The 22,226-nt window shown below is 40.4% G+C and overlaps 1 protein-coding gene across 1 annotated transcript; it reads left to right on the top strand.

Moving 5' to 3' along the window:
* The first annotated feature begins 1,405 nt into the window (after positions 1–1,405).
* Positions 1,406–22,226, top strand: LOC134204452 (carbonic anhydrase 2-like). Its single transcript, XM_062679277.1, has 3 exons — positions 1,406–1,525; positions 1,598–1,780; positions 21,553–22,226. The coding sequence occupies exons 1-3, from the start codon at positions 1,408–1,410 to the stop codon at positions 22,146–22,148; spliced, it is 897 nt and encodes a 298-aa protein (XP_062535261.1). The 5' UTR covers positions 1,406–1,407; the 3' UTR covers positions 22,149–22,226.

The following is a 22,226-nucleotide window of genomic DNA, read 5'->3' on the forward strand; positions in this document are numbered from 1 at the left end:
TAAAATAACAAAATATGCAGCATAAAAATCTTATTGTGGAATCAAATTGAAAACTGTTTCTGCTCTCGATGAGAGCAAATTGAAAACTTATTTTAATGTGGTTAAAACTTATTTTTATGGTTAATGTGGTGTGGATAGAGAAATAAGTAATCAGTTTGCTATCAGTTCCTATAATTTAGAATTCAAAAGCAAACTGTAATCAATTACGGAGACCAAGATTTGAAAACAAATTATGATTTCAATTTGATGTTTTTATGTTTTCTATTTGCCCTCATTAGGCCTATAACAAATATTAAAAAACAATAACCCCTCCCCCCCTTTCGGTTTTTTTTGCCCAAAAATAATATTTTGAGGGGGCACCAAAAAAATTTGGAAAATTTTGAGGATTTTCAAAACAATCTTTAACAAATCCGGGTTTTATTGATTTTTTCCATTTTAATATTTATTTTTAATTATACCTCCTCCCCCCCTTGACCTTTCAGAGCCCAGTAGGACATAATTTAAATTAAATATTTGTAACGGGCTTATGATGTCAGGCTTTGCTCGAGCTATATCCAAACATTTAACAGATGTGTTATGTTATATTAGGTTCGAGGCACCATTAGATAATAAGAAATAAATACATATTGAAATGAAAAAAAAAATGACTCCTGGGATTTGTTAAAGAATGTTTTGAAAATCCTCAAAACCACCCAAAATTTGTTTTGCTGCTGCCTCAAAATATTGTTTTTGGACAAAAAAAATCCGTGGAGGGGAAACCGCCAAATAATGAAAAGCTAGTTTTGTCGCCTATTGTTGAACTCCCAACAGGAATGCACGTGCGTTCAACAATAGGCGAAGAAATTAGCCGTTCAACATTCGGTGAATTACCTTAATTGTTTTTAAATATTTGTATCGGCCTTAATAGGATGACGCCAGGGTACATCGAACACAACCGTATTTTTCTTGGTGTATCATATCACAGACTTTGGAAGTGCAATGTATGGTTCATGAATGCAAGTGTATCCATAGTTAATTGCCGCTGATAAAAGAAATGCATTTATAATGTGATTTGTCACACTGAACCAGTAATAAACCTAGTTGTTTGTGACCAATTTAACTGTTTTTTTTTCCGCGAAGCATTAGGTACCTTACATTAGAGAACATTATGCATAGCGGCAGAGTGATACTAATGTTCCTCACATAGAAGCCTCACGTGACAGCTGTGATCGATGAAAAGCGGCAAACGTGAAAGTACTCAACGCGCCCTAACGAGATACCCTCGGGCAGAGTTTTTCATTAGCAGCAGTAGCAACAGTGTAATAAAAAAAAATGGCGATACCATGTGGCAGCAGGTTCTATGAAAATTCAATTTTTCCTTATCTTTTTGAGCATTGTCGGGGGCGAATAACTGTTTAATAAATACCGATGCTTTTCGACGATTTGAACCATTGCATTAGAAGTGTAACAAAGTTCACAATGAAAATGTGTACGATCCTTTTGGTGCTGCTGGGCCTGTCAGCCCATTTGGTTATCGGTGGTCAGCGTAAGTAATATTGAATTTCAACATCAGAGATCGGAAGTCTTCATACGTCACGTGATCGTACATATTTCACAGCCTTCGGACCAGCAGGCGAGTCAAGGCAGGGTAACGATTATCCAGAGTGCAGAGGAACCATGCAGAGCCCAATCCCGCTTTCGGCTTTTACCGCTCGTCCTGGTTACGAGTCGCAACCGTTAGAGTTGACCAACTATCAGATGGATCCCAGACAGGTCACGGTCACAAACGATGGAAAATTAGGTAAGTTTGCAATTCAGACATTGAAAATAATCATAAAAATCTACCATTTCGAAGATTGATCCAGAGCATACTTTGATGCTTTCAATGGTAAAATTATTTAAGAACGACTGACAGCAATCTAATCGTATGTTTTTTAAACTTTGATCACCTAAATGTTGGTCACGAGAATAGGACCGACATAAAGCAATTTTACACTTTTGCTTAACTTAGCTTGGACTGACTGTATATATCAATGGTTGCTACTCCGTGATTGATCAGAACTGGTGCGAATTGCACTTCGATCCAAGTGAATAGTGCTTGGGATTTACAGTAGAAGCATAAGTACTAGAACGCTAGTGGCGCTGTAGTCATTTAAATTATTTTGCCAAATTATGCTTCAACAAGCTTCAATTGGCCATAATTTATGCATCATGTTGGCGGTGTTGAACTTAATCTATATGTTGAGAGGAGTTTAATAACTTGAGTGAAACTGGCAACACTGGTGGTTCAATAATATCAGATTAGTGATTTAGAGTGGCGATAGAGCCTGGGATTAGTGAATTGAAGTAAAACTAGATTGTAAATCATGCACATGTATATTGACTTTATAATTTATTAATAGATAATAAATTGCATTTTTTTAGAGCAGTCTTCCATTACAAACAGCTTCAAAACTGGAATTTATTGTCTATTAATAAATTATAAAGTCAATATGTAGTGCAACTTCAATCAAGTTATTAAACTCCTCTCAACATCATTATTATTATTCTTGCCCTGGCATTCCCTGCTCCACATCTCAGCGTTATTTTTGTTCCAAATCACATCTATCGAAATACTTTCGATCCCGGTGGTCGTGTTCAAACCAGCACATTATTGACTTTGTTAGTCTAGCAGTAGCACTACGTAGTATGTAGAAAAGTAAATTTTTGGTAGATAGGGCTACAATCTCTAATGTCACTAGTTTCACGGGTGGGAGGATGTTACGAAGGTTTAACGAGAATCATGGTGAAACTGGCGACACTGTTATGAGGAAGAATCAACAAAGGTAGAAGTAATTTACAATCAGTTGGAAAGGATTCGTTATGTGTCTTTGACGTCGATTTCAAACTTGCATGTAAGAAATATTGGTAAAATAATGCATATATTGTATGAATTAATGGAAAATATATTTATAGCATTGAAGCTGTCGTAACTAATACGCTGCTATCAATATGTGGTAAATCGAACCAGTCACAATTTCCAACACTATAGATTGAAAAACACTTCAATAAAGTTAAAAAATGCATCACGTTGTAGTGCATGTTTGGTTTCATCACCAACATCGGTTTGACACTTGTAGTACTGGTACTTTGGCTGCCAGGTCGAAGTAACCTAGATGTTAGTCACGTGAACAGGAACGACATTAGCAATCTTATACTTTTGAATCAACTGGATTTCTGAATATCTATTCTCGAAGTGCTCGTTTCAGCAGCTCGCAAATGTTAATTAATAACGGCGCCGGCCAAGCTCTTACATTCAGTTAGGAAAGTGAGGGAATGTTAGTGTGTGATGATTTTTGCTACTAGAGACTGAAAATACCTCTGCATCTCCACAATTACCAGGAAGTTGGGTGGGGTAATCAGTAACATAGATTGGGATTCACCATGTGATGTGATCTATGCAACTTCTACACAACAGTATTAGCATTTCCTCAATTTGTTCAATTGATCATTTTTCACGAGAATAAACAATTAATCGCTCAAAGTGAGCGATTGTTTATTTGAATTTCGGATTAAGTGCCCGCGTCATTATTTCTTTGACGTAAGGAAAGTAAAAAAGAAACGGGATTAAAATTGAAAATAAAGTAATATTCACGGTTCACTGTGGTCGGTTATCATGAAGTCCTGGCATAAATAAATAGCTCCTTAGGGTTGCCTCGTAGAAGTTGGATGTCTTCACAAAGTTGCTGCATGATATATAGGCTTCATATGGTTATGAAAATATACTTCGGAACTCTCCCGCTTCAGCTAACTTTTTATATGAGAGGATAATGGTGTCTTCAGCGAAGTTCAAGAATTCAGTATTATGATCAACTCTTGTAAAGGAACAATCTTTAAAAAGGCTTTTAATTCTGATACACAATGCATTTTACGTAAAATATATCCAAAATTTGATTATTTTTAGCTTAACTTTGTATCTATGTGCAATATTTATTTCCGCATACTTTTTCTGAAGAGCAATATCTAGTAGTGTCTGGGCTGATTTGGCCAGGAAATAAATTGGAGAATGCCTTATTTATTATTGGAAAATATTCATTATTGGAAAATATTCAAAAATATGAATTATTTTCCTACTCCCTCCACTTCCCACTTAGATTTTATCTTGGATAGAATTTTTGAATTATAAAGAGAAGGATCGAAGTAAGCTTTGCGCGCGGACGGAAGTGTGTTTCATCATAACAGTTTTTTTCTATCCGTTTCGGCTGAAAACTTCGTGAATTTGGCTGGTGCTAAGCCACCATTTAGTGATGTGAAATGAAGTGATGTGATTCTGGTCATATTGATGACGCAGAGCAGGTCATGTTCGAAATAAGGGCTAATTCTTGATTATTTGAAAACCTAGTCCTGTTTGCTGTGTACCTCTAAAATTTTTGTACGGTCGGTAAGGTTTATGACACTCTGGAATCAGAATCGTTTTCTGGTGAAAGAAACGACGCTAGTATCAAAAGATATTTTAGTTACTAGATAAAGATTGTCGCTGTCGTCCCTGTCCGGAACATCTTTTGCCGGATCTAAATGTCAATGAAGGAAAAATATATACGATTTGACAGTTAGGTACCACATATGTTTCGGACAGCAGAACAAAGGGAACCGAAGCGACAATCTTTATGTGGTAACTAAAATATCTTTCCTAGTATCGAACAATCATCCCACCAAGAGTGAAATGAAATTCTTTTTTGTGTGCCATAATGTTTCCATACAAACCTGTTTCAAATCAGGTGGCTTCTTTGAATGCGCCAAGGAGTAACATCGATTCTACGGTTCTAATTTGGTGAGATCTATCTGATTCATATTGTTCTTACACTTATGTGTTATATCATATCTGAAACTTTATCTACGTTCTGGGGGAAAGGCCCATGCTAATTTTGGCTTAGTTCTTGTCAGCGACAAGATAGTATTTGAGATGCAAGACATTTTTAACGAAGGAAAGAGCTTGCCGATCTAATCACAACCGATTGTATGTCGTTTGTCTCTTTTATCCTCTGCAGAAGTATTAGTGCAACTCTCAGCGAAAGCCCTAAAGGTTCCCCCAAACACACGCGATGCGACAGTCGCGACGCGATTCTATCGCTTGGCGACAGCGATTCTGTCGTCGTTAGTATGGAAGTGTAAATAGAACATTGCCTGCAGCGACCCAACGATAGAATCGCGGCGACTAGTTGTCGCCATCGCGGCGATGAAATCGCTTAGGTCTGGGGGAGCCTTAATACTCTCAGTGGCTGTTTGCCGATTTTCTTTCCTCCTTAAATGTACGATCCGAAAGAATGAGATACTTTTCCATAGCAATCAATTTGTTACTAAAATTAGGGTTTTTATAGCAGCTACAAGTTGCATATAAGATAATTTCTACATTATTTGGCAATTGTTTATGGGAAGCATGTGTTTGTCCATCTCGTAGAATACTTATGCATATTCATTAGGAAAAGATCATCGCTACCGCCTGTTGGTGGTACAGCTCAAAAAATCATGTTAAAATTCGAATCTGTATTTTTTGTTGACAAAAATTATGATTTTTATCTTTGCCGAAGTTTCTTCTGTAACCAATAAGGGAAGTGATTATTGACATGTATTGGGAGGTGGATGGGGCAATTTTTTTTCTTTCTCGTTTCAGAGAGCGAGTATTGGCGCTTAAACCTAGGCTAATTAGCCAGGTCAAGTCTACCCACCCCAAGAAGAAGCAACACTATGGAGAACGGAGGGACGTAAATTTCTTAGCATTGTCACTCCCAACGTCTGTACAAACTTATATAATTTGCTTATGATGAAATTCCTAAACTATATTCCCTACCAACCATCCAACTCCTTGACATCTATGAGGGCGTCAGTGAGTCGCTGGCCTCTCGTTAAGTAGATGTCATATCATCATTTCCTTCCTTTCTCTAGTAACGGAGAAGATGGGCATGGCCGACAATGGTAGCTTTCATGCTTTATCATTTTGGACCTCCAATTGGGTTGCTATTATATCCCAAATAGTAATCCATAAGCAATTGGGGTAAGAAAGTTAAAGAATATACATGACAGCTATCAGTATGCAATCTACGAAATACTCCGTTACCACGCAACGCAACGCAACGATAGAATTTTTGAATTATAAAGAATGTTACGGATGCGAATTCGGTTGCAGAAACTTGCCGTAAATCTTCCACAGTGTCTTAACATTTATTGAGTTTCGCATGTGTTTGATGGAAACCTGTCACTTATTCAATCAAAGTAGGCCGTAAAATTCATATTATAATGAGCACATACACTTTCTGGGCCGTGTCCAAGCTTCGTTTTAGTTATGTTGCAGTATTATTTTAAAATTTATTGGTCTGGAATTTAGTTGAGAAATCACTAAATCTAGATTGCTTTGAGAATAGGTCGTATGTGCAAAAAAGAGGCTTTCTTTGTTCACGCTCTCTTTCGCAATAGATGGGCTAGTTATGGATTTTTTGCTACTTTTTCACTCATTTAATGGCGCTACAGATTTAGTTCCCTTGAAGTTGAAGTTCGTACACTCTTGACGTACTTCGAAACAAGAAGGGTTTATTTTTATTAAAAATACAGGAACACCGTCTTCGACCAGAGGTCGTACAGACTGAACACTTAACACCTAGATCACGGACAGGATACATAACACCCAGTGGACCGGTGGAGAATTTTTCGTTCTCGAAAAGTTTTCTCCTTACTGGACGGGAATCGAACCTACGCTCCATAGCCCTTGCTTCTAGACGATTGACGTCGCTAACCGCACATTTTATCCATATTCTGAACAAAATCTGAGTAGTTCATATAAAAACGTTAATTATTTAACGTTGTCCGTAAATCTATGTCTATCTCGAGAAGATTCGTCAGAAATACCTACCACCTGGGCCAGTATATTTGGCGATATTCTATTTTCGTCTTCAAGCACTAAATCGTTGAAAATGGGCTCTCATGAAGCATCACCGGAAACTGTGAAACAGCTCCTAGTTCTGAAAAAAGATGATTACGTTCTTTGATGATTAATATACAAAACATTTTGTGTTTATATTATATTCATCAAAATCAGTTCCTATACCAACGTTAAATAAATATTTCAACTATTATTTAAGAAAATATAATATCAACATAAAATTTCTATTGCATCGCACTATAAATGCTAATTTACATTCCAAGGAATTCGTGACGTATGTTAAATATAGCGTAAAATTACTCCATTGAACAAATAAAAAGTAGGTCGTAACAAAGCTACGGCAAAATTCTGCAACCACCTCCTTTACATTCTTTATAATACAAAGATTCTATTCGAGATAAAATCTCGGTTGGATGTGGAGAGATTGGGAAAATAAACCGATTTTTCTATATATTTAAATATATTACTATAATTAAGGCTTTTTTAGGTTTTTCGTTGGTTAAATCGGGTCAGACCCTACCATATATTACTCTCCGGGATACAGAAAGATTATGCGAAAATAATATTGCACATAGATACAAAATTAAGCTAAAAATAATCAAATTTTGGGAATAAAAGCACATTTTTTACAAAAAAGGAATTGTATCTCAGAATCAAAAGCCTTTTCAAAGATGGTTCCTTCACAAGAGTTGCTAAAAGACAAAATTCTTAAACTTTGCAGAAGAAATCATCATCCTATCATGCTCATACCGACCGGCCGGCCGTCTTCGTCAAAAGGCATATCGAGAGTTTGCTCGTTCCACTTCTTTTCTTGTTCAGGTCTTCGATCATCAATGGTATTTTCCCCTCCTGCTGGAAGTTTGCACTAATGTTTCCAGTCCACAAAAAGGGAGACAAACGCGAGGAACAACTATCGAGGGATTACTCGCATAACTTTTCAAAAGCTTTCACATTGGTGTGTTGATTGCGCTATTCATATTAATTCATGAAAAAAAATGTTACTTAGGACCTTTTGAAAAGTTAAGCGAGATTACGTCATTGTGTGCCGTCTCGTAGCGGTTCGAACTCGTCATTATGGAACCACTGCTTTCACACTGTAAGCCACTGTTTTGTGATGATCAGCATGGATTTACTGTCGGTCGCTCAACTTCCACCAATTTACTGTGTCTCACGTTCTACGTCACAAACATTCTAACATAACTGGGTCAAACGGATGTTATTTATACTGACCTCTCTGCAGCTTTCGATAAGATTAATCACTCATTGGCCATTGCAAAACTTGACCGATTCGGAGTCAGCGGCGGTCTGCTGAACTGGTTTCATTCATATCTTTCTGGCCGCTATCTGACCGTAGCTATTGGGGAATGCACCTCTCAAAGTAACGCAGATGACCTTAAAATCTTTTTGGAAATACATAGTATCGCCGATTGTCAGCTCTTACAACGTCAACTAGATTGCTTCGTGGATTGGTGCTCTCTAAACCGAATGGTGGTAAACCCGGCCAAGTGTTCTGTCATAACGTTTTCACGAAAAAAAACAGCCCATCGTTTGCAACTACAGCCTTCTTGGTACAGAAATAGAGCGAGCGAGTCATGTGAAGGACCTCGGCGTGATCCTAGACTCGCAACTAGTATTCAAGCAACACATCTCATTCTTCGCCGACAAAGCATGCAGAACTATGGGATTCATCTTCAGAGTTGCGAAGAATTTCACTGACACTGTTTAAAAGCTCTCTGTTGCTACCTGGTGCGCTCGACTCTAGAGTACTGTTCTGTTGTCTGGAGTCCGTCTTACAACAACGGTGCTGTGAGAATCGAATCTGTTCAACACCGTTTCCTTCGATTCGCGCTTCGTAGGGAACCTTGGCTGGATCCGTTTCGCCTACCGAGTCACGAAAGCCGATGTCAGTTGATCAACTTAGAGCTTGGAGTCGACAAAGCTATTATGATCGCCGATACCCTATAGGGACGAATCGACTGTGGAGCTATGTTGGAACAAATAGACCTGAACTTCCAGCCACGCATGCTCCGTAACAGCCATATGTTGAGGCTGCCCTTTCGTCGTACAAATGATGGCATGGAGCTATTTATGGCCTACAGCGTGTCTTCAACAGAGTCGCATCACTCTTCGATTTCCACGCCACACGGAACATGTTACGCCGAAGATTTTCATCGTTCTTCGCAGACATAAACAGACGAAGACAATGACTATGCTTGTTTAAATGTTTTATACCTATTTTATGTTATCACTTGACACCATCTTTTAATGTTCACTTTTTTCTCCAAATGCTCTACATCATTGGGGCAAAATGAAGCCTGTTGATGCAACAACAATAAAGATAAAGATAAAGATATAAAAAGTTAGCTGGAGCGCCACCCTTGCGGGAGAGTTCCACATGCTTATAGTACACGTTCACATTGGAGGAGCGTGAGTATTTAGAATGTCTGGCGGCTACACACATTCTTCATCAGCAACTGTACTGACTGATCAAGTGAGGTTGTGTGAGCTATTTGCCAGTCGGTCGTCAAGCTCAGACCCGACCGCATTGCATAGGCAAGAGCACGCAACTCAGGGTCGTGGGTCAAATCACAATCTTCCACATAATGTAGATATTCACATATGAGTTTTCATAACATTGTAAATTAATGTCCAAGTTGGGTGGTTTAATCCCCGGAATATAGGAGATTAACTTTGATTGAACTGAACTCTGAGGAGTTATTAATTAATGCCATGATTTCATGATATCCGACCACAGTGCGATGGCCGATCTCGTCTCTCGAGAAAGTTCCAGAAACTTTTTGCACTTTGACGCAACTTTGCATCGACCCTTACATATTATGCAACCTTCAGAAACATGCTCCGGATGTTTAGATACTGAAATATTATTACCCTCTTTGGAACGGAAAAGTGAGAACGAAAGATTTCAGATGGTGGGCATTGGACTTGGAAAACGTCTCTTAATGGGCGTTTAGATACACATTGGATTTCCTGTGGCCCCTCACTTCACTATGCGTTGGTTTCATTTCGTTGAAGTCAATCGGGAACACAACAGTGCTAGCTGCTTCAGCTAACGAATACACCCAATTGCCAAAGGTCGCCAGGTTTACCCTCTGAAGTGTCTGCCGATGTCGTGCCCAGTCTAGCTTGAGCGATAACGGAAGCTTGTGTACCAACTGATGCAGAAGGGAGACATTGTACATATAGTCGTCCAACTCATACGCATCCACTGTTGTGCAGAAGTTTTGCACGTTGACTGCGAACTCCACCAACGTTTCTAGCTTGTTTTCTAGTATCGCTGACAGGGCGTTTACCTTCTGGATTAAGGAATGAGCCACGGCTTCTGGTTGCCCGAATCTCATCTTTAGAGTACGAATGACTGCAGGCACGTTTGACGGATGCATCAATAAATTTCGCGCCGTGTCGTACGCCTTTCCTTCCAATGATTTTTGAAGCCTGATAATGTTTTCTTCGTTGGTGAAACCACACATGTTTGTGGTACTGTTGAATATGGGCACCACTCTTCAAACTTGCCGGAGAATTTAGGCGAATCTTTGGGAACACCTTGGCGAGCAGCCAACTGCTGCCGAGAATACGAACACGGCTGAAAATCATCTTCTTGTCGTTCTGAGCGAAAGCTTGGCTTTCTAAAAAAAATTCTTTGCTGCTGTTGTGTACTCGGTGCCAGAGCCACACCACTTCTGGCTGAGTGAACGGAGTGCTCGTGATGTTTTACTGACTCCTCATTCATCTGATGGGTTGAAAGAGAATATCTTGCCGGCGAAGTAGAACCGATTTGAACCTGTGCCGAATAGTTCTTCGTTGAATGCCTCTGTCTTGAGCCCATTGCCTGACTCGGTTATGGGAACCGCTTGTGAACCGATTGTGGAACTGCTATAGTAGTTCATACTTTTTCTCCCAGTAGGCACGGTGCTTTGAAGCTTCATGTTCCTCGAACTGCTGTTCTTCCTCTAGTCTTTTCAACTGCAGTTTTAAGGGGGAAAGGCCAGATGAAGATGAAGAAATCGATGATGTTTTCTTATCTTGATTGGAGACTCCACGGTTTAAGGTGAACTTCCCTTCTACCGGTTCTAAGCGCGTGTTACCGCGAACAAACTCCGAGTGATGCTTTAGAGATGAGGTGTTTTTCAACTGCAGTTAGCTCCTGTCGTGCTCCACGATAATTCGATCCAGAGGGCGGGGGATTTAGGACAGAAGTCGTTGTTTGCTGGACCCCGGTTGTATTTGCACATTTGGGACATCTCCAGCTTTCGTTCGCAATTTCCTCAGTCACCCCGACGCACTCAAAGTGGATCCATCTGTCACATTTGTCACATTGGACCATCTGATCATTATACGAATGTGCAACTTTGCACGTGTTTAGGCACTAATTATAAGAAATTCAGATAGTTTTAGGTACACATTTTTGACGAGTTCAAATTACCTGTTATAATTAAATTTACTTGAATATTAATTAGATTTCTAGGCTCAAATAGGAGAAAACGACTATCACTGTTGTGTAGGTACGATTTAGCACTTGTTTTCATCTACTCACGAATGTGACAAGCGGTAGCCATGTCACTCCAACACATTGCCCGAAGAGCAGCGAGCAGGGCTGTTCTTCAGGCACATTCAAAAAGGGCGCGTGCTGCTCTATGGGGCAGCCAATACTTTTTTTCTTCTTTTTTTAGGGCAGCCAATACTTGCAGTAACAAGTGACACGTTTAGCTATAGGCAACACTGCATTTTTAAATCAGTAACGGCAATAACCAGATGATCCAATACGTTTAATCGACCAATATATTGGCATTTCGTCTAGCTTGAATCCAGTTGTGCTCGTGCAAGCACGGATATTCCTTAGCCGACTGGAATATTAACCAATGTTGTGAATAAAACTATGTTTTGTATAAATATATATAATAGAGTTAGTGGCTGGTTGGTTGGTTTGGGGGCTGGTTATAAAAATCCGACACACTGGAACACGGAATATCGCATCCAAACCATTTCGTAGTTGATTTAATAGTTGTATGGTAGATTCCAAGACGTTTCGATCGGAGCTCCATCGATGAAGCCCATCATGTCTCTATACTTCGCTATTTTCTTGCTGTTGTGGTGGGTTTCCTACTGCTGTAAAGCTGCCAAAATAAATCTGGTACGTACCATGTAAGTCAGAATAGTAAGGGTATGCGATAACATATTTTTTCCTGACGAAACGAAACGAAACAAAATGAAATTAGAAATGCTACAATTGTTTCGAAACGGAATTGAGGCTTACTTCCGAGTCTTCGAAGCGAAACGAAATCGAGGTCCATTTAATTCAAAATTTTACGAAACGAAACGAAATTTAATTTTTTTTCGCGGAATTTTTATTTTCTAATTTTTGTATAATATATGTACATAAGGCCGATACAAATATTTAATTTATTTTATGTCCCCCCCCCCCCCCCCCTTTAAATTTCCCAAAATATTGAGGGAACGAAAAAAAAAATTTTGTTTTGGGTTTTTATACTTTTTTTATATTTTGAACTTTATGCAATACTGTTTTTATCTTGATACGAAATATAATATATTTATGTATTTTAAATGAAAATACGTGCATTTATCTCTATCGACATAGATATTCTATATCCTATCCTTACAGATTCCGTATAAGCTCCCTTACAATATATGGCCGACCCATTTCCATCCACGTTTTCGAACATCTATTGTTATCGGTATTTGATGTCTTTTATGGTGCGCGGCATACGACATCCAGCTGTAGGGCCGTTTGCATTATAAATTTTAGACATCATCGGCGTTATTTTTGCCTAAACACAATACGTTTCACGATAAAGTAGTACATTCGAATGTTGGTGCGTGGATCAATCCGGTTGGGTATCCAAATATTTCGAAAACTCGCGAAGGTAGCCACAGACTTCATGACTCTTGGTTCTATGTTAATCGCAACTTCGCAATCTGATGATAGACTGTCAAGATATTGAAGTCCTCCGATTGTTCGGCTACTGCAAAGTTTGAGGAGCTTTTCCCGTTGACACTCAACCACCTGGTCCTGCGGGCGTTGAAGGTGGTCCCGCCGCGAAGAAGCATACGGTCAGCTCATTAAGCACACACAAACGACCATCGCAGTACTAATATGGCGTTTCGTGTTCATTAGCCAAATCAGAGTCGTCTAGATATTCCACAACAATAATCTGCCAAAGCAGCTCAAGGTATGGTACACGGTCAATCGCACCCACCAAGATCTTTTCGATTACGCTGAGAAGTAACAGTGCAGATGAAATGCATCCTTGCCTCACATTAGCGACTACCCAGATGAGGTCAGACAAAGCTCTGACCCTATTTGAAAACCCCTTGCATCCCTGGGCGCCAAACAGATTTTTATGATTCAGACAGACATCAAAAACAGTATAGGGTCTCCTCCACCAACTTCCAATCGCTTTTAGATTTAGCGCCGTTAGATTTCTTGCTTTGGATGGCTGCTTTTTGAAGAACGCTGGGTGAGACTTGAAGAAGCTGTCCGAAGTGATCGAACCAACATTTCAGCTTTCCAAGCCATTGAGTTTATTGAGGCGATAATCTTCGGTTGTTGCAGCCATCTTTACTTCATCGGCCAGGATGTTCACCCACGCTAGCTTGTCCTATCTGCAGCAACGTCCGACTCCCACTTACAGAGATACATACCCTAGACGGAACTCGTACTTCACTCCTCTGATTCTTCCCGTTCCTCAGCCTTTGATTCTATACGCTTCTCAATCTCCAGTCGGGCTACATCCATTCTATTCGCTGAGTGCGCAACTCATCCAAGTTGATCCCACCGGATTCGATAAAAGCATTCTTCGCCGCCCACTTCTATTTTACGCGGCCATCTTCCAGAACATCCACTAACTGAGTTCTTTATTCTCCAACGAACGATCTCTTCACAGCTGGTTCTTCTAGTCGGTCTATGGTGAATCGACACCGGAGTGAATTCTCCCGTGAAAAATGCGTGGTCATATCTTGCCAATTATAAGATGATATTCTCAAACGCGATGTCACCGCTGCGTTTATTACGAACTCAAGAAGGCACCGTCTCTATTTTCAACTGATCCTTTTCCAGAGAAGCCAAATACTAGTCCTGACAACTAAAAGCGGCTCTAGATAAGTAAGTCAAACACTGTTGGCTGCATACGGGAGAAGTGGGCGCCGGTTGACTCCCCGGTCAACGATGATAGAAAAGCCGCAACAACCAGCGATAATCGCCTCCTCTACGATATTTCACGACGCCTGATTGGAACAAGGACAAATCCGTGGGTGCCACAAGACAAGACAAGACATGTCAGTCACTCACCGATCCAACAGATCAGCTGAAACATTGATTCGATCACTAAGACCACTTTTGACGACTTATCCTAATTCAGATTCAATTCTCCGACGGCAGCAGACAAGATTCCGCCTGGATGATCATGTGAGAACCATACTGCCATGCTTTGCACCATCCTGGAGCAGGTGAATGAATTTCAAGAGTCCATTGGTACTGATTGACCACGAAATAGTCTTCGATCGTCTGAATCACGAAAAACTGAGGGGTGTCCCTAAAAGCAAGAGAGGTCTAGACAAAATCCAGAGTAGCACAATATAATCGCTAGAGTGAGGCAAGGCTGGATGTACTATATCTCTCTTGATATTGCCCATAGAATTTAACGAAATCATGGACCGCTCTTGCAGCCCACCATAGAGCAATCATACTACCTCGTCCCAGATGACGATACTGCAGTACTAACGCAACAGTGCACTGGAGTAAACTGAATTACCTGGTTGAACGTTCCCCTCATTAGCATCAACAACACCGAATCATTGGATGTGAACAACTCCAACTCCACGGTAGCCGGGAAAACAGTGGAGAAGGTCGAAAACCAAATCCAGTCAACGTTGGGTGGCAGTCTATTCAATGCACTAAACCCCGAATACTCAACTCTAACGTGGAATCTGTAATGTTATACGCCAGTAATACTTGGTAGGCATTAGGAGATATCTCTTAGATTTTCTGATTCAACTGATTCAACCGATGTCAATGTTTTACAACTCGGACCTGGTGGTCTCACAACTGGATTCTGAATGTTGAGTCCCATCGACGATGCCATCGAAATCCGATATCAACAGCAACTCCACAGTGTGAATGGACGTAGGCCTCCCATACACTACGTAAGAGCGGAGGCGAAATTTGCAAGCAAGCGCTGGAATCTGGCAGGACATCGCAGCAGGGGCACATCCCCTGGTGAAGAAACCCTAACAGAGAAATAAATGAAGCCAATAGGAATCAGGGCCCAATTCAAGGATGGAGATCTTTTACGTTGGCCCTATATCCCCCAAAAAGTGCGCAGAACACGAGAATGAGTGTGTGACGATTGGATCCCAGTTTATAAATACCACATGTATATGGGGCTGAGAGGGAAACCAATTTGCCATATAACATATGTATTATGTAACTCTGATTAGCTATTTTTACAAAGCAATAGAGATTTATTTTGAGACTGTTTGGAAGAATGTATTATTTTTCATAAATCAATTGGAACTGTAACTCTTGAAAAGCAAGGTTATTTTCAGTGTATCGTACCTTTGCTTGGAGTAAGGTAAACGAAAATCTGCAACCTGAGAAGACATCTCAGATCGTGTGGGGGTCGGGAAGCGCCCAGGCTACAATTGCCGTCCATGAATCGAAATGATCTCCTTACGACTATACAGAAACTCCCGCAGCTCATCCGCGCATGTTTCTTGTATGGGTGAGTTTAGCGTCCATTGCATCTACGGGTTTGTCCGAGGTCGCTATAAAGTAGCATGACATTCCAACAATTTTAGGATCGTGGGCTATGTTGATATGGCGTGCTCCACCGATTCTACGTCACCTAAGTATTTTAGACGTCACCTAAGTATTTTATAGTCGTCCGGGAAGTCTGCAATTCCGAGCCTATGCAAGAACGTCATAAAACAGCCATGTTCAATCAACACATATGTGATTTCAGAAGTACATCTGACCATTGCCCCTATTGATTAAACAGGTTTGAGTTTCATACTTGCCTTAAACAAAAGCTTTTAATTCTACCAGTGCTTTGGTGTTATGGATTCAACAGTTTACTTAGAGAATTTTTCTAAAAAGAAAAACAAAAATTTCTACAAAAATAATTTCCAGTATATTTGCTTTCTTTGCTTCTTTGCTTTCTCTGGACATTATTTGCTATCATTTCCCATCAAAATTTAAAATTTTCAATGGAATAATTGCATTCTGGACTTTTTTTTGTTTCCTTGTTATTTTTTTTATCAAGAGACACCCCCCCTCGTACATTCCAAGAGCTGTCGGACATAAAATAAATTTAATATTTGTATCGGCCTAATGCAAAAACGAATAAAAATTCCACGAAGAAAATTTATTTTGTTTAATATTTTAAAGCCAAATTTTCTTACAAAAATGCCATAGAGAGAATCTAGCTTAATTTTACAAACGGACATAATTAACAGATCAGTTTTGGACCTGTTGCCCATTTTCAAAAGTATGCCCTCACCATAAACAAAGAAAAAAATATTCATAGTTCAATATGTCCAACAGACCTAAGTAAAAATAAAAAGAGCCGATTTTTTAACTGCAAAGAACAGATTTCATATTTATTGGATCTGTTTGATTGGATCTATTTTGGAAAATATTACAGATTCAAAATGGTATCCCTCCATTGTAGTACATTTTGAATAAAGTCCCCAGACAAATTTTCAACCAAGTTCATGAAGATTTATTTAATCTGTGAAACTTTCCAAAATGGTCTTTTCAACAGTTCTAAGCAGTTCTATTGGTTGCAGTAGAAAACTTGACTTTTAGTAAATGTTTTTTGAGGTCCGTTGGGAATATTAGGCGAGCATTTTTTAAATTATGGCGAGGAACATTTTTCATCCATCCCTTTTCTCTATGACTTGGGTGATAAACGAGAATCGTTACTGCTAGATGAAAACCTTTCTTCGTTGCATCACTTCACCTCTCACTCACTTTGTGTGAGAACAATTAGAAAAATCTATGGTACGCTGTGGTGGGAGTCGAGACTTAAACATAATAGCCGCTTACTCTAGCAACACCATCATGTTATCTGCATGTAGGCATTAGGTTACATTGGCCAAACGTCCCGGATCATGCGAGACTGTCCCGGGTTCAGCCTGCTTGCCTCGCAGTGCGATTTGAAATGGAATGTAAAGAGACTTGAGCCTACTGGAGTCGAGGGTCTTGAGGGTCTACTGAAGTTATAGAATCAAGGTAATTTTAAGTATCTAAACAACTCGAATCCCGAACACTGGCGTTTTAGCGCCTTAAAACTAAAGTTTCCATCGTTTTTTTTTTCGTACTGAGGATCAAGATTATAAAAGAATTCAAGCTCCTATGGAGAAAATTACATAAATAAAGCCAAAATGGCCATTTAAAAGCGAGTGTTCGGAATTTGAGTCAAAACGGTACGTGTTTGCTGAAAGATAGGACATGATGTGACAATTAAATCGAGACATCCTTCAATCGGTAGCTCTGGCAAGGTGGTGGCCAGTGTAACCAAATTAATTTGGTACGTAATCATGCAAACAATGTGTTTCAAAACTCAATGTTTATCTTTCTTCGTATCCATTATTTATTGTAGAGAAGCGAAAGATTCAAACACAAAAGATTTCACTTAAAAATATGACTGTTAGATAAAAAATGACAAAAAATTAATATAATACTTGAAATCAACAGTTATAAATCTTTGAGAATAATGTATAGGCCTTTTATGCCAACACACTCAAACGCAGACATTTACGTTTATTGCTAAATATTAACTTTTAAAACCAGCAGCACGTCCAAACTAACAACAAACTGCCCTACGGAAAACGCGCCGCACCGGCACGATTGTAACAGAAAATTGATACAACTTTGAAGCATTTGAATAATCTGGATCTGCAGGATCTATAAAATGTAAGAAAATTCTAGATATCTACACGCAAAAAAAGGTTCCCGAACTCCGAACCAGCATAAATACAGTGTGATTTAAGTCATGGATTCAAGAGCTTCAGTCCCGAAAGCGTGACTTAAAATACATCGTGAACTCGTTAGTTCACGAGTATGAACGCTTTTTTTTGCATGCATGATATACGGAATCAAAAATATCTGAAGGTAAAAGTTTAGGTCATGCCAATGATCTCAATCGGAAGGATCTTAATCAGTTCCAGAATCTGAAATAAATGAGATATCAGAGAATGCCCCAAATCTAGAGCATTCTTGAATCTGCAAAGATCTAAAAATCTACTTAATCAGGAAAACTTCTGAAACATCACCATCTTCATTTCACTGTTTTCAAACAATGGTTGTTCAAATTGAATACGTTCAAAAGACAACGGAAAACAAACAATACTCAGTAGATCAGTGACGAATATTTTGCTTACCGAAAAGTTTTCACAACTAGAGCACAGATCGAAAAATCGCCTCATAATACAATACATTTCCCCAAAACTAACACTATGTATAAAAATACAGAAATGTTATATTAAACTTGACCTCGGCTCCGTAACGCTTCACGTCAATTCAGCCTCCAAGATTTTTACTTTTTATTTACACAACTCAGTCAACTTAAATAAAAATAGAGCTTACCAACACGATGAGATATACAAATTATGTTTACGTCACTGAACAATATTATATAAATCAATGCATTACGCAATGCAATGATATGCATTACGATTTATACTTGAACACTTTCAACAAAACATTGAAGAAATTTTCAAGTGAAAACCTGAATGCGTTTCAGTTGAAGATACAGAATTGTATTACGTAGCGAGATTTAGTGAGAAATTTATATGAATAAAAATTTGAGTAGAGTTTCAATGATTTATTCAGCGGCGCAGCCGAAATTTTTCATGATTTGACAACTTGAATTATTGAATAATTCATTTCGAAATTCCGCGAAATTTCGTTTAATTTCGTTAAAAGTATGATTTTTCTGTCGAAATTTTTCAAATTTTACGATACGAAACGAAATCAGAATATCAGATTTCGCCATACTCAAATTCCGCGGAATTCCGCGGAATTTCGTTTCGAATGTCCTGAAACGAAATTTTTCGAAATACCGCATATGCTTACAGAATAGTGCTCTAATCTGACAGCTTTTCTCCGATCTTCTTAAGCATTGCAGGTTTCTCTCAAAGTCGCTCATTAGTGGGTTTGAGTCCCCCATAGGTCTCGTTCTTGAGGCTCTTCTCTGGCAAAATAGCGTTTAGATGCGCCTTAACAATTAGCTTCTTGTTTTTGTAGCGACTCTCGAGTACCTTCCTTCCACATAATTGGCTACAGACAAATCAATGGAACTATTTTCTCGTGGAATGGACCTATATTTGCTGCAGAGCATCGCCAGCTAAAAAAGACCGGATACAAGTGATACTATCGACATTCGAAAGGCTCGGAAGCCTCCTTTCAAGAGGCTCGGAAGCCTCCTTTCAAGAGGCTCGGAAGCCTCCTTTCAAGAGGCTCGGAGGCCTCCTTTCAAGAGGCTCGAAACCTCCTTTCAAGAGGCTCAGGCCTCCTTTCAAGAGGCTCAGAAGCCTCCTTTCAAGAGGCTCAGGAAGCCTCCTTTCAAGAGGCTCGGAAGCCTCCTTCAAGAGGCTCAAGCCTCCTTTCAAGAGGCCTCAGAAGCCTCCTTTCAAGAGGCCTGGAAGCCTCCTTTCAAGAGGCTCAGAAGCCTCCTTTCAAGAGGCTCAGAAGCCTCCTTCAAGAGGCTCAGAAGCCTCCTTTCAAGAGGCTCAGGCCTCCTTTCAAGAGGCTCAGAAGCCTCCTTTCAAGAGGCTCAGAAGCCTCCTTTCAAGAGGCTCAGAAGCCTCCTTTCAAGAGCTCAAGCCTCCTTTCAAGAGCTCAGAAGCCTCCTTTCAAGAGGCTCAGAGCCTCCTTTCAAGAGGCTCAGAAGCCTCCTTTCAAGAGCTCAAGCCTCCTTTCAAGAGGCTCAGGAAGCCTCCTTTCAAGAGGCTCAGAAGCCTCCTTTCAAGAGGCTCAGAGCCTCCTTTCAAGAGCTCAAAGCCTCCTTTCAAGAGGCTCAGAAGCCTCCTTTCAAGAGGCTCAGAAGCCTCCTTTCAAGAGGCTCAGAAGCCTCCTTTCAAGAGGCTCAAGCCTCCTTTCAAGAGGCTCAGGCCTCCTTTCAAGAGGCTCAGAAGCCTCCTTCAAGAGGCCTCAGAGCCTCCTTTCAAGAGGCTCAGAAGCCTCCTTTCAAGAGGCCTCAGAAGCCTCCTTTCAAGAGGCTCAAGCCTCCTTTCAAGAGGCTCAAGCCTCCTTTCAAGAGGCTCAGAAGCCTCCTTTCAAGAGGCTCAGAAGCCTCCTTTCAAGAGGCCCAGCCCTCCTTTCAAGAGGCTCAGAAGCCTCCTTCAAGAGGCTCAGGAAGCCTCCTTTCAAGAGGCTCAGAAGCCTCCTTTCAAGAGGCTCGGAAGCCTCCTTTCAAGAGGCTCAGGCCTCCTTTCAAGAGGCTCAGGCCTCCTTTCAAGAGGCTCAGAAGCCTCCTTTCAAGAGGCTCAGAAGCCTCCTTTCAAGAGGCTCAGGCCTCCTTTCAAGAGGCTCAGGCCTCCTTTCAAGAGGCTCAGGAAGCCTCCTTTCAAGAGGCTCAGAAGCCTCCTTTCAAGAGGCTCAGAAGCCTCCTTTCAAGAGGCTCAGAAGCCTCCTTTCAAGAGGCTCAGCCTCCTTCAAGAGGCTCCAGCCTCCTTTCAAGAGGCTCAGGCCTCCTTTCAAGAGGCTCAGGAAGCCTCCTTTCAAGAGGCTCAAGCCTCCTTTCAAGAGGCTCAGGCCTCCTTCAAGAGGCTCAGAGCCTCCTTTCAAGAGGCTCCAGCCTCCTTTCAAGAGGCTCAGAAGCCTCCTTTCAAGAGGCTCAGAAGCCTCCTTTCAAGAGGCCTCAGAAGCCTCCTTTCAAGAGGCTCAGAAGCCTCCTTTCAAGAGGCCTCAGAAGCCTCCTTTCAAGAGGCTCAGAAGCCTCCTTTCAAGAGGCTCAGAAGCCTCTTTTCAAGAGGATCACAAGCCTCCTTTCAAGAGGCTCGGAAGCCTCCTTTCAAGAGGCTCGGAAGCCTCCTTTCAAGAGGCTCGGAAGCCTCCTTTCAAGAGGCTCGGAAGCCTCCTTTCAAGAGGCTCGGAAGCCTCCTTTCAAGAGACTCGGAAACCTTCTTTCAATAATAATGTAGGGTACCTCAATTAATGCAAAAGTGCGAAGGGGTACCTCTCAAGAAAAGGTTGAGAACCGCGGACCTAGATTATAAATAACAATATTGCTTTCGCTAACTAACCGTAAGTGATGTTTCCCCACTCAAATTAATGGTCATTTAATATCCACTGTAAAAATCAAGTAGCCTTTAAAAATCGAAATCTTATTCGGTTTTATTTGAATGAAACAAAACGTACTCGAGTATATGATCATTGCCATTATTAACATTTATAGAAATACGTAAGCTGGAGAACTTTAAGTGTATGGGTATCATTGATGCCTAATGCACACTTTTCCAGAAGCAAAATGACAAATAATCTCCAATATTTAAATTTGAGTATGACATAATTTCGGCACTTTGTATCTGTTAACTCTTTATAATAACTTTTAATTAAAGCCAAATACGAATCTTTTGCATGATTTCCAATTTACCTTACCAACACATTATTATTTTTTCAGCCATTTATCGGTTCGAGTTTCCTGGTGACGCAAACGTCACCATTCAGGGAGGTCCCCTACGAAACATCTTCCAATTCGATAGCCTTCATTTCCATTGGGGGGCAACTTCCGAACGTGGATCCGAACACGTCATCGATTCTTACGGAAGAAGAAGACGATACTCTATGGAAATGCACTTGGTATTCTTCAATCAGCAGTACGATTCCTTCGAAACGGCTGCTCCGTTGGAAAACGGCCTTGCTGTGTTGGGAATCTTCCTGTCGAACAGCACGACCGAACCGGATTACGGGTGGATTCCCGCTTTGAATGAAGTGCAGACGGCCGGTACGACCTATACTCTCCCGGATCCAACGGTGTTTAACATCAAGAAGCTGATCGGTGCCCGAAGAAGGCCATACTTTTCCTACAATGGCAGCTTGACTACACCCCCGTGCTATGAATCGGTCAATTGGTTGGTGCAGAGAAACTACCTCCCAATTTCCGAGGACCAGCTGAACGTATTCCGATCGTTGCGAAAGGAGAATGGTGAGCCACTGGTGGACAATTATCGCAATCTGCAACCAGTAAACGATCGGCCGATCTTCCTGTATCGGTAATTTGGTGGGTATGATTTTATGGGTGATAAACATAACGACACGACATTGAATTTTGTAACAGAATACTAAAGGAAATAA

The sequence above is a fragment of the Armigeres subalbatus genome, unplaced genomic scaffold (genome assembly GCF_024139115.2).
Source record: "Armigeres subalbatus isolate Guangzhou_Male unplaced genomic scaffold, GZ_Asu_2 Contig592, whole genome shotgun sequence".
Classification (NCBI taxonomy): Eukaryota; Metazoa; Arthropoda; class Insecta; order Diptera; family Culicidae; genus Armigeres; species Armigeres subalbatus.

Excerpts from the sequence above, each read along its gene's own strand:
- LOC134204452 (XM_062679277.1), top strand. The coding sequence starts at position 1,408 with ATGCTTTTCGACGATTTGAACCATTGCATTAGAAGTGTAACAAAGTTC. Across the intron at positions 1,526-1,597 it reads TTTGGTTATCGGTGGTCAGC|CCTTCGGACCAGCAGGCGAG; the intron begins GTAAGTAATATT and ends CATATTTCACAG. Across the intron at positions 1,781-21,552 it reads CACAAACGATGGAAAATTAG|CCATTTATCGGTTCGAGTTT; the intron begins GTAAGTTTGCAA and ends TTATTTTTTCAG.